The sequence below is a fragment of the Mchenga conophoros genome, linkage group LG11 (genome assembly GCF_057382185.1).
Source record: "Mchenga conophoros isolate Kocher_MC1m ecotype Shallow Benthic linkage group LG11, M_conophoros_male_GT1.1, whole genome shotgun sequence".
Classification (NCBI taxonomy): Eukaryota; Metazoa; Chordata; class Actinopteri; order Cichliformes; family Cichlidae; genus Mchenga; species Mchenga conophoros.
The window spans coordinates 36,176,476-36,191,379 of NC_140536.1; the positions used below are offsets into that span (position 1 = coordinate 36,176,476).

The 14,904-nt window shown below is 42.2% G+C and overlaps 2 protein-coding genes across 3 annotated transcripts in view; one reads left to right on the forward strand and one right to left on the reverse strand.

Annotated features, from left to right (window-relative positions):
• The window catches only part of LOC146564907 (lamin-A-like), a 39,664-nt gene extending 28,075 nt beyond the window's left edge, over positions 1-11,589 (forward strand). For both annotated transcript variants that reach the window (XM_085292698.1, XM_085292699.1), the window contains exons 5-14: positions 844-969; positions 1,528-1,698; positions 3,252-3,377; positions 3,498-3,718; positions 5,626-5,938; positions 6,216-6,323; positions 7,002-7,121; positions 7,209-7,271; positions 7,589-7,753; positions 9,078-11,589. In XM_085292698.1, coding sequence (XP_085148824.1) covers positions 844-969; positions 1,528-1,698; positions 3,252-3,377; positions 3,498-3,718; positions 5,626-5,938; positions 6,216-6,323; positions 7,002-7,121; positions 7,209-7,271; positions 7,589-7,753; positions 9,078-9,113 — 1,449 coding nt within the window. In that variant the 3' untranslated portion in view covers positions 9,114-11,589. The remainder of the gene's footprint in view (positions 1-843; positions 970-1,527; positions 1,699-3,251; positions 3,378-3,497; positions 3,719-5,625; positions 5,939-6,215; positions 6,324-7,001; positions 7,122-7,208; positions 7,272-7,588; positions 7,754-9,077) is intronic.
• Positions 11,590-11,637: 48 nt separating this feature from the next.
• Positions 11,638-14,904, reverse strand: part of pear1 (platelet endothelial aggregation receptor 1) — a 60,035-nt gene continuing 56,768 nt past the window's right edge. Inside the window, exon 23 of the mRNA XM_085292697.1 lies at positions 11,638-13,826. Within this exon, the coding sequence (XP_085148823.1) occupies positions 13,675-13,826 (152 nt within the window). The 3' untranslated portion in view covers positions 11,638-13,674. The remainder of the gene's footprint in view (positions 13,827-14,904) is intronic.

Here is a 14,904-nt window from a genome sequence, read left to right on the forward strand (position 1 = left end):
AGACATTTTTATCCAAACTTAAGTCTTACATGGTTAACGTGGGCAGGACGAGTACATTTCATTTTATGGAGTCTGAATTGTTGGTTATTTACTGCTCAGTTTTTTTTTCTTCTTTTACTCTGTTGCTTTAGCATCAAAGTAAAAGAAGTTCCCTCTACATTAATGAAAGACAGTGAAAGCCTCGTGGTCCTGTGGTTTAGCGTACCTCTCAGAAGTGGTTTATTCGTGGTCTCAAATGGGGAAAATCCCACAAACACCATTGTGCGTTCTGTCCCGCCCCCTTGAGCTGCGATTTGATAGGCAAAGAAGTAGACTGCGGTTTGAAGCTTAGCCTGAAATTTGCAAATGGAAGAGAGATGTCCGTGCAGGCTGCTTGGATATTTACTGCTCATTTTGCACCGATAAAGCAGGAGTCGCTCTTTAATATCTGCAGACCTGCACGGATTGTTTAAAGCTATTTATCAGCTGAACAGCAGTCAGAGGAGTGCAGAGCCTCTTTGGCTGTCTGTGTGGTGCTGATCTCAAAGCAGAAATACCCCAGTGGAGTTGGTAATTTTATGTAAACCCTCCAGCAGCTGATTATGAATGAGGATGTGGAGGCGAGACAGACAAAATTGCATCTTTTGCTATTTGTTTTATCAATGAACGTTACTCCTGAGGTTGTGGCCTTGCTCCACCTACTGGCCAAATCAAGGAACTAAAGGTTTTTCTTTAAGAGAGGCTCACAGATTAAGCAGCACAGATTGGACCTTGTTCTGTATTAGATCTCTTTTTGTGTGCTTACATGCTTCGTCTAAAAATCATTTCTCTCATCTCGTTTCTCTCTTCGTGTGTCCTTTCCAGTTGGAAGTAAACTTGGCTGATGCCAAGAGGCAGCTGCAGGATGAGATGCTGAGGAGAGTGGACGCCGAGAACCGCCTGCAGACCCTGAAGGAGGAGCTGGAGTTCCAGAAGAACATCTACAACGAGGTTCCCGCTCTTCACCTTAGCACTTCTATTTTTACAGAGCTGTCTCAGTAATCTGTCCTACTTTTCATCGTTTCCACAGGATATTGATTTGCTTCCAACCACCTACTTGTTGTTTTTGCATGTTTCCCTTCAGATCTGTCTCAGAGCTGTTTCTTCTCCTTCTAGTAATGCAGAACAGATAGAAGTCTGCACAGAAAGAGCAGATATAATGATGCCATAATAGAGCTGAAATGTTCATTTCCCAAAGTTGGCAATTTTGTGCTTTTTCCAAATGAGGAATATCTTGGAGATTTGTTTTCTGTTGGCCCTCTGAACAAAGAATTCGTGCACAGCAACCAATTAATTAATACAATTACATTAATTGACAAGGACAGTTTTTTTGTTTTTTTACAGTTGGTGGTGGTATTATTGTTTATGGTGCATGGACCAAACATCAGTGCGGATCAGTCTTTTTCGAGCATCATTCATACAAGTCGCGTGACAAAATCAAACAAGGATGGGAACTGCCACTCTGAGTTTACATGTGTTTGTATCTTACACCGTCGCCTCTGTCTGCAGGAGCTGCGTGACTCCAAGCGTCGCTTTGAGACCCGCATGGTGGAGATTGACAGCGGGCGGCAGCAGGAGTTCGACAGCAAGCTCGCCGAGGCTCTGATTGACCTTAGAGGCCAGCACGAGGAGCAGGTCCGCCTCTACAAGGAGGAAATCGAGAAGACCTACAACTCCAAGGTAATTTGCTCTCTGCCTGGGAAAACCGTTCTGTCACCACCTAGAGTCAAAGTATGACATCATTTTCACTTCATATAATTCAAAGAATTCATTTATCACCATCTTAGCGTACAAAATGCTTCATTTTTGTGTACAAGTATATTCATTAAAAGCGAAGCCGAAATGAAACATTTTTTTTTTTTATCTGGCCTGTAAGGCTTTCCGTCTGTGTTGTCATGGTCCAACCTGTTTTTTTTGTTTTGTTTTTGTTTGTTTTTTTACCCACCAATCGCATCACTGTGGAGAAGGAAGGGTATATCTACCTGTGATGAGATGCTCATGCTTGTAACATTATGACAGGATGTAAACATTTATGGCCAAACTGTACAATTTCTTTCTTTTCACACTAAAAGAAATGACACATCGTGGCCTGTACACGGGCAGAGGTGGAGTATCCTCATGCTGATCAGCAACTAAATAAAACATCTGAGAAATGTGTCGGAGACGTTTGCAACACATTGTAGGATTTTAGATCTCTTTGGTTTTGTTAGCTATGAAACAGATCATGTTTGTTTCTTACAAAATGGTAGAAGAAGATTTTGCTGATTCTGTGAACGAAGATAAAAACAGGACATTACATTCAAACCTGTATGAACTTTGACATCCAAGAACAAAACAGTAAGATTCTTAGGGCTAAAAAAAATTAAAGTTAAATTTATTTAATGGATATATATATATATTGTACTTTTCTGTTATTAGTGATATTGAAAAAAATCACATTTTAATCATTTTAATGTTCCAATTTTCAACATAATTTGCAACTTTAAGCTTTACCTTTACAAATTTCTGTAACACACACACACACACACACACACACTGAGATAACTGAGGGCTCTGCAGTCGCAGAAATTGATCTTAACAGTAAGTTGAAAGAAAACCTGTTTGTAGAAAACACCTGTTGATATGAAAATAACATCCATGTGGTCAGTAACAGTTACTTTAGTGCAACACTATGAGGGAAAAAATCCCCTTTGAATTCCAGGTGTGACACGAGGTAGGAGTGTTTTTTTCAGATGCTCAGTTTGCTTCCTGCACAGATCAGGCGGCTCTGCTGGCGAGCTTTTAACTGTCGATGTTGGTAGATAGAAGGAAAGAGACACATTTTTTTTGGTTGTTACATTATTGTGGGGTGTGTGTCGTATTTATTATACTTCATTCTTTTTACCTTTTCAGCCCCACGAGTTGAGTGTTACTCAGATTCATTAGATGGAAAGGTCAACATTGTAACAGCTGATATTTCCAAATCTGAGCAACTCGTACAAAAAGAACCCAGATGGATTTAAAGCACTACAGACCAAAGGGTGAACTGTCCTGTTACTGTGACCGTGGTTATGGCGGGCCTTGTGGTTTAGTTTCTTTTATAAGTAATGCTCCTTCATCCCATTACTTTGAAATAACTTTATTTGGGTTTGTTCATTCGAGCTTTATTAAGAAGGTCAGACTGAAGCAGTGTAGTTTTTCTGCTGTAGTTGAGCCCTGCTGGGAGCTGACTGCCTCTTCTCTCTGCCCGACAGTTGGAAAATGCCCGTCATTCAGCTGACAGGAACAGCAGCTTGGTGGGAGCTGCCCACGAAGAGCTGCAGCAGACCCGGATCCGAATGGAGAGCCTGTCAGGCCAGCTCAGCCAGCTGCAGAAACAGGTACTTCCACTCGCAGCGTGTCAGTGGATTGTTAACCATCAGGTGGATTTCTCGGATCCAAGACAAAGCAGTGGTGAAAATGTAACTGGGCGTCCTTTGTGCGTCTTCTCTCTGAATCAGCTGTCGGCAAGCGAGGCCAAGACGCGGGAGCTTGAGGAGGCTCTGACACGCGAGCGCGACCTGATGAGGCGACGGCTGGAGGACAAAGATCGGGATATCACTGAGATCCGAGCCCGGATGCAGCAGCAGCTGGATGAGTACCAGGAGCTGCTGGACGTCAAACTGGCCCTGGACATGGAGATCCATGCTTACAGGAAGCTGCTGGAGGGAGAGGAGGAGAGGTGAGGTTGTTTGTAAAACAGCTCTACAACCATGTAGATGCCCACAAGGCCAGAAGTTGTTATGGGAAAAGAGGGAGCACTAACAAGTCAGTGAAAAATTGGTTTGTGGGGATAACGAGTGAAAACTGAACCCAGTGCTCCATAACCTCGGCGAGGACTTCTGTGCTCCAAGCAGTGTAATAAATAACCAATTAGAGTCACTGCCATGCTGCAGGTGGACACCTGTGGACCAGTCTTGGGTTCATTTTGTTTTTGGTGCTTTTGCTTTGGGGCTGTTTGTCTTTCTTTTTTCCTTTTTCTCTTTTTTAGCGTAACGAGGGTGTAAATAGAGTCCTTCTAACTTTGAGGAAAGTACTCTTTCTATTTTAAAACCCTGCCCTTAAACACCTCGTCAGAGCCATAAAAAATGGTTTCACCACGCACCGCAGCATTTGGTCGAGCTGAAATGCCAACAGCGAGCCTTACTTCATCATCCAGCGGGACTGTTGGCTGATTGTGCGGAGGAAACAAATATCACAAGGACTCATGCAAGTAGAATATTATTATAAATATGAAGTGTGTTTATCAGTGCATTCAGTACGGGCGTTGTGAGGTGCATCGTGACGTGATATATAAAGTAAACAAAAACCAAGAAAAATGCCAAATTGACTTTAATTAACTACCAACAACAGCTGAGTTTCAGGGACACATACGAATCCGAGTACTTATCCACACCCACAGAGGGAGGGTCGTGGGGTACACCTTGGACAGGTTGCCACTCGTATCACAGGGCACACTTGGCAACAGTGGGAAGGGGAAAAAAAGCTTCCTTTCAAAGGGAAGAAAGCTCCAGCAGAAACAGGCTCAGGGAGGGCGGCCATCTGTTTGGGATAAGAAGAAAACACAAGCGGAAAAAGGGACAAAGAGACGACAGACAGGACAAAACATAACTAAGGTAAAGAGAAAGTTAATGGCGTGCAGCCAGCAACGCCAGTGAAACGTGACTGACCGAAGTATATTTACAGTCACAAATATCTGCATGAGAGCTCAATTTGTTTCGTTCAGTTTATATATTGTTCATTTTCTTATTTGACTCGGATTTTTCATGAAAGTTTTTCATGAGTTTGAAGAGCATAACTCAGATATTCTTCAAATGTGATTTGGGCCTGTTTTTTTTTCTAATGACAAATCAAAATTAATGTGGCTTTTATGTCGCTGTAGGTAACCTACTGCTATCCAGCCAATACAGCTCATCGGCTCCTCCTCATGAAGGGCTGACCTGAATGTCTTGACATGCGTCTCTTGTGGAGAGCTGCTAACAGACAGAGTTTAGAGCCGCATTTCATCCTGGAATAAATCTGTTTCACTGCAGCCGTTTGTATCACATGTGAAGAGCTTGCACCAGAAACAAAGTTTTTCTAAATATGAAATAAAAAAACAAAACCTATTAATAACGTGTAGAAAATCTGTATTATTTCTGATGGCCAGCAGGGGGCAGCATGTGTGATTATGAAAACAAGGCAAACTGTATAGAGGTTTTTGAGAAAATGACCCTGCTGCTCACTTTATCCGTGACCTCAGGAAACAGTTTTCTGATAATTTCATGGTGTTGGGCACGAGTTTTATTTCTTATAGTTTACAACATATAAAGTAAAAAGGACGATATGGGACCATATGAGTTCAGGGTGTTGTTGGCATTGGTACCACAGTCTGTTAATATCATAAAAAAACAAACGGAGAACAAGGTGCAGAATCAGTGAGAGATATAATTATATGGCGATTATGACACGAGGCTGTTGACTGTCTTTAACCTGATGAGGTTTGATGGAGTACCCGAGCAGTAAGGATGTAATCCTGGCACTTAACCAGCAGGTGCATTTGCACACTCACTCACCTCGTATGTATCCTCTCCCACCATCTTTCCCCAGGCTGCGTCTGTCACCCAGTCCTCCACCCACAAAAGTCACGGTGTCGCGGACCTCTGGCTCAGGCCACTCTCAGACCACCCGGGTGCACCACTCCTCCTCCGCCGCCGCTGCCTCCAGCAGCCGCAACTCCTCTGGGATGAGCGTCTCAAAGAAGCGCCGCCTCAACGACAATGACAGCGAGACCTCCAGCGTGACAGGAAACACTGTGACCAAGACTCGCATCAGTCAGCAAGCCTCGGCCAGTGGACGCATCACGGTGGACGAGGTTGATATGGAGGGAAGATACATCCGTCTCAGCAACAAGGCTGATGAGGTAGCTGAGATTGTGCATTACTATACAAGCACACCGAAATGGGTGGCGAACTCCAGGCCTCGAGGGCCGGTGTCCTGCAGGTTTTAGATCTCGCCCTGGGTCAACACACCTGAATCAAATGATTAGTGTTGGATCACGGACACATCTAAAACCTGCAGGACGCCGACCCTCGAGGCCTGGAGTTCCTCACCTCTGCTATAAAAAATATTTCCAGTGTCTTTAGGTGAATTATTTGTGACTCTGCCTAATCATCATTCTCCAACTTTCTCTTATGCAGGACCAATCACTGGGCAATTGGCAAGTGAAGAGACAGGTTGGGAATTCAACCCCAATCATCTACAAGTTTCCCCACAAGTTCACTCTGAAGGCCGGCGGGACTGTGACTGTACGTTACACCAAGCCTTCTTCCTTTCTTTGCCTCTTTTTAGAGACTCTGTGAATATGTTTGGACACTAATGATGCTGCGATGCTTCGAAGGTGCCATTTTTGTTTTAGTCATGTTGTGATGAATTACTTCTCACCTTTCCTGCCAGTGGCTCAAAATGTTGTAAATGAAAGATGGGAAACACTGAATGTCAACACAAGAATTTCTGTTTAATGCTTCACAAACATTTTAGCAGTTTAGAGAGACCAGTTGTGTATAAATGAAGTAAAAACAAAGTGATATAAGGACAAACTGGTGCATGCATGAAAAAAGCTCAATATGAGATTAAATACGTGTTAAGCTGGAAATCGTCGAAAGCTTCTCTGGCGGAGTTGAAGAATAAGAATATGGAGCTGAAAATGAGCAGAATGGGTGACACACGTGGAATCCATCATGGTTACAAACAGCCAGCAGTCGTTGTTGCAAACACAATCGATAAAAGCCCCAAAACAGTAAAGTTGTATTTCAGTTTTCAACGAGTGTAAATGTATCAAAGGAAAATCAAGACAAGTAGAAATTTGACTGAGATGATCACCTCAAAAAGCACAAAATAGCTGGCAGATATTCCTTTTGCTTCCTTTTTCAGTCCTTCACTGGTTCAGTGCAGTTTACAAATTCTCTGATGTTTGACTTTTACAGGTCTGGGCTGCATCTGGTGGTGGAACCCACAACCCACCCACTGACCTGGTGTGGAAGAGCCAGAACTCTTGGGGTACTGGCGACCTGCTGCAGACCTCCCTCATCAGTGCTAATGGAGAGGTCCGACTTCACTCACTTTGTATTGTAAAGTTTTCTTCTTCTTTTTAACTGCAGTGTCTGACTTGAGTTTATTTGATTTGCCATCAGGAAATGGCCATGAGGAAAGTGACCCGTACCCTGTTCCGTGACGATGATGAAGATGATGACATGGTAAATTCCTCCTGTGTTACTCTGTTCAGCATGTTACTCAAAGCTGCCACGCCTTTAACCCCACCTTCTTTTATTCTGTATTAATTTTAAAAATGATGTAATAAACAATACCGAGATCATAAAATAAGACTCAAAACAATCCGACTTCCTGTTGCGACCAGAGGAGGCGCCCCCTGCTGACCGGATGCAGGTTTAAGGCTTAAGCTTCACTTTTCAGACCTGAACACTCTGCCCATCTTTTATATACAGTCTATAGTAACCTGACCACTAAGCAGTTAAGCAGCAGTTGAGTAACTGATGTGTGCCGCCCTCTGCAGGGAGCTCACAGCACAAGCGGCGCAGACAACGAGTACAACCTGCGCAGCCGCAAGGTGATGTGCGACTCCTGCGGGCAGCCGAAGGAGCGCGCCGGTGGTTGCAGCAGTCTAGCTGAAGGCCTCCCAGGACATTCCTACTTCATGGGCACCAATGAGCCCAGACAGGTACTCCACAGTCAAAACATCCCTGCAGCAATTATACAGCATCATTAATAACTGTGTTTTAGGATCAAAGCGTATAATATTTGGTTCTATTAGTGATTAAAATTGTTGGCGGCGACTACGCACAGAAAACGGACAACATGTGTGGGTTTTTTTGCTTATTCATCTATAAATTTAGAGTTTCCTGTTGCACAATAATGCCCAGATGTTCCACATGTTTTGGAGTTCTGTACTGTAAGATGTTTAAGCATCTGAAACAGACTTTTGGCGTGTGGCATCTGCAGTTAATTTAATTACTAATCAACAAAATTGGAGTTTAAATGGGATCCAAGATTGCAAATACTCCCTCTCTCTATTTCCCAAGAACTGTTTTATGATACAAAGTGCAGTTTAGAGTCGCAGAAAATTTTTGGTTTGCGCTGCATTTTGACAGATTCCCAAACATCAAACATGAGCAAAAAAAAAAAGTTACTTTTCACTTTGCAGACTTGGAATTATTATTAGATGCAAAAACATAAATGATGATCACAGAAACAGCAAACACTGAGGTGATGAGAAACAACAGGATGTGTGTGGATTTGCTCATGATGGTGCTCAGAGCAGCAGAATCCTAGATGCAGGTAGGAGGTGGTGGTGGTGGTGGAGCAGAGTAAGCTTATGGAGACTTTGAACATGCATCAATCTGTATCAATCTCTCTGTTACTCTAGACCAGGGGTGGGCAACTCCAGGCCTCGAGGGCCGGTGTCCTGCAGGTTTTAGATGTCCTTGATCCAACACAGCTGATTTAAAGGCTAAATGACCTCCTCAACATGTCTTATAGTTCTCCAGAGGCCTGATAATGAACTAATCATTTGATTCAGGTGTGCTGACCCAGGGTGAGATCTAAAACCTGCAGGACACCGGCCCTCGAGGCCTGGAAATGCCCACCCATGCTGAATGATGAACACAAGTCCTCCACCACTTCAGGGCTGAACAAACGGCTTCTTTCATTTCACTTTTAACGGTTGTTTCCCCCAATTTACCAAAAGCTTCAGAAGATAATGTAGCAAGAGGCGAAACCGAAATCGGATTTAAACTGAGACATGTGGCTTTTAAAAAAGGACATTTCTAAAGTTCAGCTGCACAATTTCAGTGCAGAAACACGGCGCTCGTTTTCCCCACAGCTCCCATTTTAACGCCTCGTAAAGACTCACTATCAATAAAAAGTCACCTTTATTAATCTGTATTCTAAGCATCAGGACCGCAAATGAAGCATTTGGTGTCGAATTACACAAATAGTTGTTTTTGTTAAACAAAAATCAAATATTCCTGTCGTCTCCTCCTCAGGGCCGCATGAAGCCGGAGAACTGCTCCATCATGTAAAAACCAGACAGCACCTCACCTGAACCCAGCACCTCCTGCAGCCCACAGGGGAGAATGATTTTTCTACCGTCGGGATGTTTGTCTTTATTTTTTTATATGATTGTGTCTTATTTTGTATTCAGATTATTCTGCGGGTTAGATTTGCTTTGAGGTTTTGGCAGAGGGCGTAGGATTTTCACATATAGCTTTCAAGTTTGTATATTCAGCTTATTTTACTGCATGTTTGCTGTTTGCTCGTGCTGTTCTCCGCTCTGCTTGCACACGCACACACACACACAGCTCCAGTGACCAGGGCTTGTGCTTCGATCCGAGACGGGGTTTCACATTTAATGGCCAGGCTGTCAACACTCAACACGCACAGCTAGTGGACCCTATCAGGAAAACAGCCGTACAGGCGAGAGGAGGATGGCTCCTCTGGACTTTGTTAATCATGTTTGTTTCCCATCAAACAGATCAATTCTTTGTTTAAAGCCAATGTTTACAACTAAAACATTTTTTGGAGCAGTGTTGTGCTATATTTATGGATAAAATATTGTAGGAAAAGTCTCCAGAGAAAGCCAAAGCGATGTAAGCTCAGGGTTTTTTGTTTGTTTTTTTTCACCTTAGCCTTAAACAAACGGGGTGATGATATGTTTTCTATGTGATGCTGTCGGGCAGCTGTGGTGCACACAGAGAAAATGAGTACTTGAGATGAATATATGTACACGGCTCGCTCCCCAACGAATGTATTCATTATGTTTTTGGAATGTTTAAAGAAAGAAGGGAATTATTGGGTAATGTGTCTGGTTAAGTGCTTCTTGGCTTTGAGTGCGTTTAAACATGATGGGAGAGGTTTATTTTGTACCTGGGGGAATGTCAGCAGAAGGTACTGTTTTTTGATAGATTGGGTGCCATATATAGAGAGTATATATTAATAGGCTCTGTTTCTATTTGCAGTAGATTTTGGACATGACTGTTTAACCGATTAGAAATACAGATGTGCCTTCAGAGGCAACATCTGCAGTTTTTGTTTTTCCTGCTCACATGCTTCATATGGGAGTCTTGTGACCGTCAGCTGTCCTCCGATCCGTGTTGCTCCTAAAAGCTGGTCATAAGGGCTTTGAATTTTCTTTCTTTCCTCTAAGCTTTACCGACTTTGCAAATCCCTTGATCTGATTTTGGGACCTCTGTCAGATTGAGGGGTTTGTGTGACTTTGTAGCTTTGGCTTCATGCACTGCTTTTTGCCAGTTATGCACAGCAGGTAGATTTGTAGTCTAGTCTGGCAGCTTAACTCATTTATACTCCAGTGGAAAGCATATCAAAGCATTTGTGGAAGATACTTGATAGCTGTCGTGGTATTGTTTTTGTGTGGGTTTTTTCTTTTTATACTTAAAAAAAAAAAAAAAAAAAGAGGCAATTTCTGCAAAGTTTAATTTTTTAAATTTTTCGGCCACAAAAGGACAGTTCACCCCTAAAATGAAACTTGTGTCCTCTGCCCTTTAATGCTGTCTTGGTGTTTCCAGGGTTGGAGACGGCTGCAGAGATGTCCGCCTTCTCGTTAATATAATGCAACTCATGTTGTGGTGCTCAGAGTACTGGAAAATGCATTTGAACAAACCAGAAATCATGACCTTGGTACTCAGAAAAAATCTACAGACCTTTTATGAACAGTTTCTTGTAGGAACGACTTTCTTTCTAACTTCATCCACCAACCGAAAGTAGCGTGCAGCTAGCTGACATGAGCTGCTCGTCAGTGGAAGATGCAGCGTTTATCCAGCAGAGTGAGGAAAGCATCAGATGTAGTGTCGTACAAAGAAAGAACTTCCTGTATCAAACTGCTCAGTAGTATGACCCGGTCATGATTTTTGGAAACATTGATGCTGAATTTTCAAATGTTTTTTGGCACTTTTAATTTCAACATATTGAAGAGAAGTCTGATATCTCTTCAAAACTGGGCTAGATGCACAGAAAAGCTACAGGCAGGAGAAAAACAAATATGTAAACCTAACTATGGTTTGAATTGTGCTTTTTAGGTAGTTTGATGCTCAGCGTGTCTCATGAAGTCACTGACAATCAGAGAAATGACGTCTACAGTATAAATGTGTATTAACAGAAATCTTGTAGTTGTCAAATGTCTATATGTAAAGTGATGAGAAATGATAACTGTAGTTGTGCAGTATATTCACAACATAATGCTTCAGATCAGGTCATCGAAACGTCAAGGGTGTAATTAAGAACCAGAGTAACAAGGACTCGCTACAACCACAGATGCACAAACACACTGTGAGGTCTTTGTAAACTCCGGCCTTCCTCGAGTCTTGGTGGAGATCTCATGAATCCTTTGAAGGGCTTGAGATTTAAAGATATCACCCAAAGCCATTAATGTTAAAGGTTCTTGAAATGAGATTTGTGTGAGATCATGAAATCATTAAAGCCACACTTTGATGCAATTTATTTTCTAAAGCGATGCTGAGTAAAAAGTATTTTTTCCAATGAGTGACGGTTGTGATTATTTCCTTGTTATTGAAAAAGGTCGAGTCCATGAAAAGTGCAGAGAGTTTTTATTTACATCATACAAACACATGTTCCCAGGATTACATTCAAAAATAAATGACTGCACAATATTGTAGCACTAAAAGCACGACGTACATTCTGTTTGGCTTCTGTTAACAACTTGACAGGAAAATGAACTTCACAGGTCAATATTTTTACATTAATACACCAATTTCAGTATTTCTGAACCACAACACAATCGGGACTACAGTCTGCTCCCCAGACACACACACAGAGTTCAATAATCGCCACTAATTTTAGCCAATCACATTACATTTCCACTCTCATCATTAAAAATGTCAATGATTTTTTATCGGGACTAACTTGACAAAAAGTAGTTCCACTGAAACCTATTGGTGGTGAGGTCAGGGTGAAGGGAGACGTCTTAAGACTGGGTGTGAGCTGTTGCATATTTGGACAAATACTCTGTAAACCTTTAACTGCAGCAGAGGAGGCCGCGTGACGCTGACTCTCTGAACACCGCTTTGTACCCAAAGTCTCCACAGTTTTGTCCAGCGATGGAGACAATAGAGCTCAGGCCTTCTGTCTGGCCCACAATCTTCAGTAATCCAGCCTTCCCAATGTTTAATGCTTTGTCCTTAAAATTTGGGATTCACTTCAAAGGCAGCTGTCAAGTCATCAATCACTATGCACAATCCACTCATAGTAGGGTAACGTCCATAACCTAAATATGACTGTAAAATCTATAGACGATGAGCTCTGGTACCCAGCATGTTGAGGTTTCCATTTCTAGTCCTCTTGAAGTTGTATTGACCAATCATGTTTGAGCAAGCTGTGCTTCAATTACAATAAACAGTCAACGAACTAATTCCCCAAAATGCAGCCTCATAAATCTGTCAGCCAGCAACACATTTAGTTTTTTTTATTATCTTTGTCTTTGCATGTGTAAAAAATGAGCAGCAGAAGACCTGGCCTGAGTATCTCATGGCTATCCTTCAAAAGGCGATCCATTCAGAGAGATTGCATTATGGGTAACACAGGCACCAGGTCTAAAAAAACAAACCGAAACATAATAAAATCTTTGTGTTTTGGGTGAAATGGCCCTTTAATTGTGACAAAAAGAGGCACTGCACTGATGGCTTTATCATAATATCTGTGCCCAAACTCACACTGACCATTTAACATCTATTAATATATACACAAGAAGTTCATAAGGTGTCCTATGAGACCCATAACAGCATCTTTATTTGAACAGAAGAGCTGCGCTTCAACAATACTCAGAGGCTGACAATATATTCATTTCTGTATTTACAGTTTTCTTCAGACAGCAGCAATAAGCCACATTTCTTTAAAGAAACACACTTCAGTCCTTAAATGGCATTTATTTTTTGAAAAAACACAACATGAACTTTTGTAAAATGCTGCTCACTTTGGCTTCCAGGTGTTAAAAAAGAAAAATCTGTGGTATTTTTTCTGTTTATAAAATTTGGTTTGTCATAAGACGTCTTTTTTCTCAGCTGAAGCTGCCTTTTTTAAAAAAAAAAAAAAAATGTTGAAAATGTAACGCACTGAAATTCAACTCGAAATAAAAACCCTGAAAAGCGAGACGAAGGAAAAATCGAGCTCTGATAAAAGAGGCCCGTTAAAAATGCATCAGCAGCACGCAAAGGGTGTGGAAAACAAATATTTCAGCATGTTTACAAGAGTTCAAACACACAAACATTCCCAAGTCGCTGCTTTTAGCCATCAAATCCTCTGGTGGGTTTTGCCCTCGGGAGTTAAAAGCAGCTGAAGCCCCGCGGGCGTCACCACACAGCCTGCTGGCTCCTCAGTCTGGATGACAGGTCTGTGACGGAGACGCCAGTACCGCTCTGCGCACACAAGGGGGCGGTGTTTAGTTGAAAGCAAAGCATCCACTGTAAACAAAGGTTCGTCTGGCAGGACAGACTCCTCGCCCCTGCTGTGTTGGTGGTCTGCAGCTCTGATTTTCAGAGATAAAATTAGCCGTTTTTTCATCAACCTCGGAGCGAGCAGAAGGGAACAATTTGCTCTGCTGCTCTGACGCTGTCACTGAGGGCTTCTCCTGGGGGAGGGGCAGGGCGAGGGGGGGCGGCGCACCGGTGGCAGGTCGTAGTGTCCCGGGATGTGGCTGTTCACCGGCAGGTCGTAGTGGCTCTGTGGGTCCTCATGAGGAGCGTGGCCGTGGGAGCTCTGACACTCTGAGGGGGAAAAGAACTCGCTGTGAGGACCAAACAGGCTGCCATTCTTTGTTTTAGTGCTGGAAAATATGCTGACTCTATTTTTTAAATAAAAACCCATCTGTGCATTCAGTCCTGCTGCTTTGGACTTGACTGGATGAGTTGGTTTGGCGTTACAGTCTGAGCTTACTCTGTGCTCAGTGTTTAATTCAACTTGTTGAACTCGGTCCTAAATAAAGCTTTTTAAAAGCCCACACACTCCAGGGTGGAAAAGCGTGCATTCACCCTCTGTTTAAATTTAAATAACATCATCTATAAATCGTTTAATAAGAGTCTAGCTCTCAGATGTGGGCACCCTGAACGAGGATATTAGCAAATAAACTAAAAACATCAGTAACAAACAGCAGTGTCGCATAATCACGTCGATGTCATGCCATGAAGTGGAAACACCTCCCTGTCTTTACTCTTTACTGTTCCTTTTATGTTTATAAACCCTTTATTACATGAAGTGTGTATTTTCTCTAAATGACTCATTTTCTTAGTCATTGTGTTCTGGATCCATGCCAGAGTATTTAAAGACATTAAAGGTAATTTCGTTTATTATGACATGCGTACTTATTGTAGAATATACTGCAGAAAAAGTTGCTGCTCAGAATCCATCTCATCTACAATCGTTTGTATTTAGCTGCAAAATGTGCTGACGCAAAAAGTTTTTCCAAGCTTAATTTTCAACATCAATTTTAGTTAAATTAGGCTAGACTGGATTTGTTTGCACTTTGCTTTTCTTCATTTCAAAAGTCTTGTCTGGATGTCAGATCTTAAAAACCAGCTACAAATGTTGCAGTCATACAGAGAAGAGAATCAGTGATTTAAACAACAGAGCGGCCACAAAGCTGGCTCTGTCATTACAACCACAGTCTTGTGTTTCAGGTAGAGTGAATGCAAATTGCAGTGATTTGTCTAAGAAAAAAAGACTGGACTCAATCCAATATGTGGATGAATGTAAGGATTTGATCCCGCAGACCTACACTTCGTTCCTCTGACTGCATATTGATGCATTACTAGTGTCCACAATACAATAAAAGCTAGGAAGAAAATC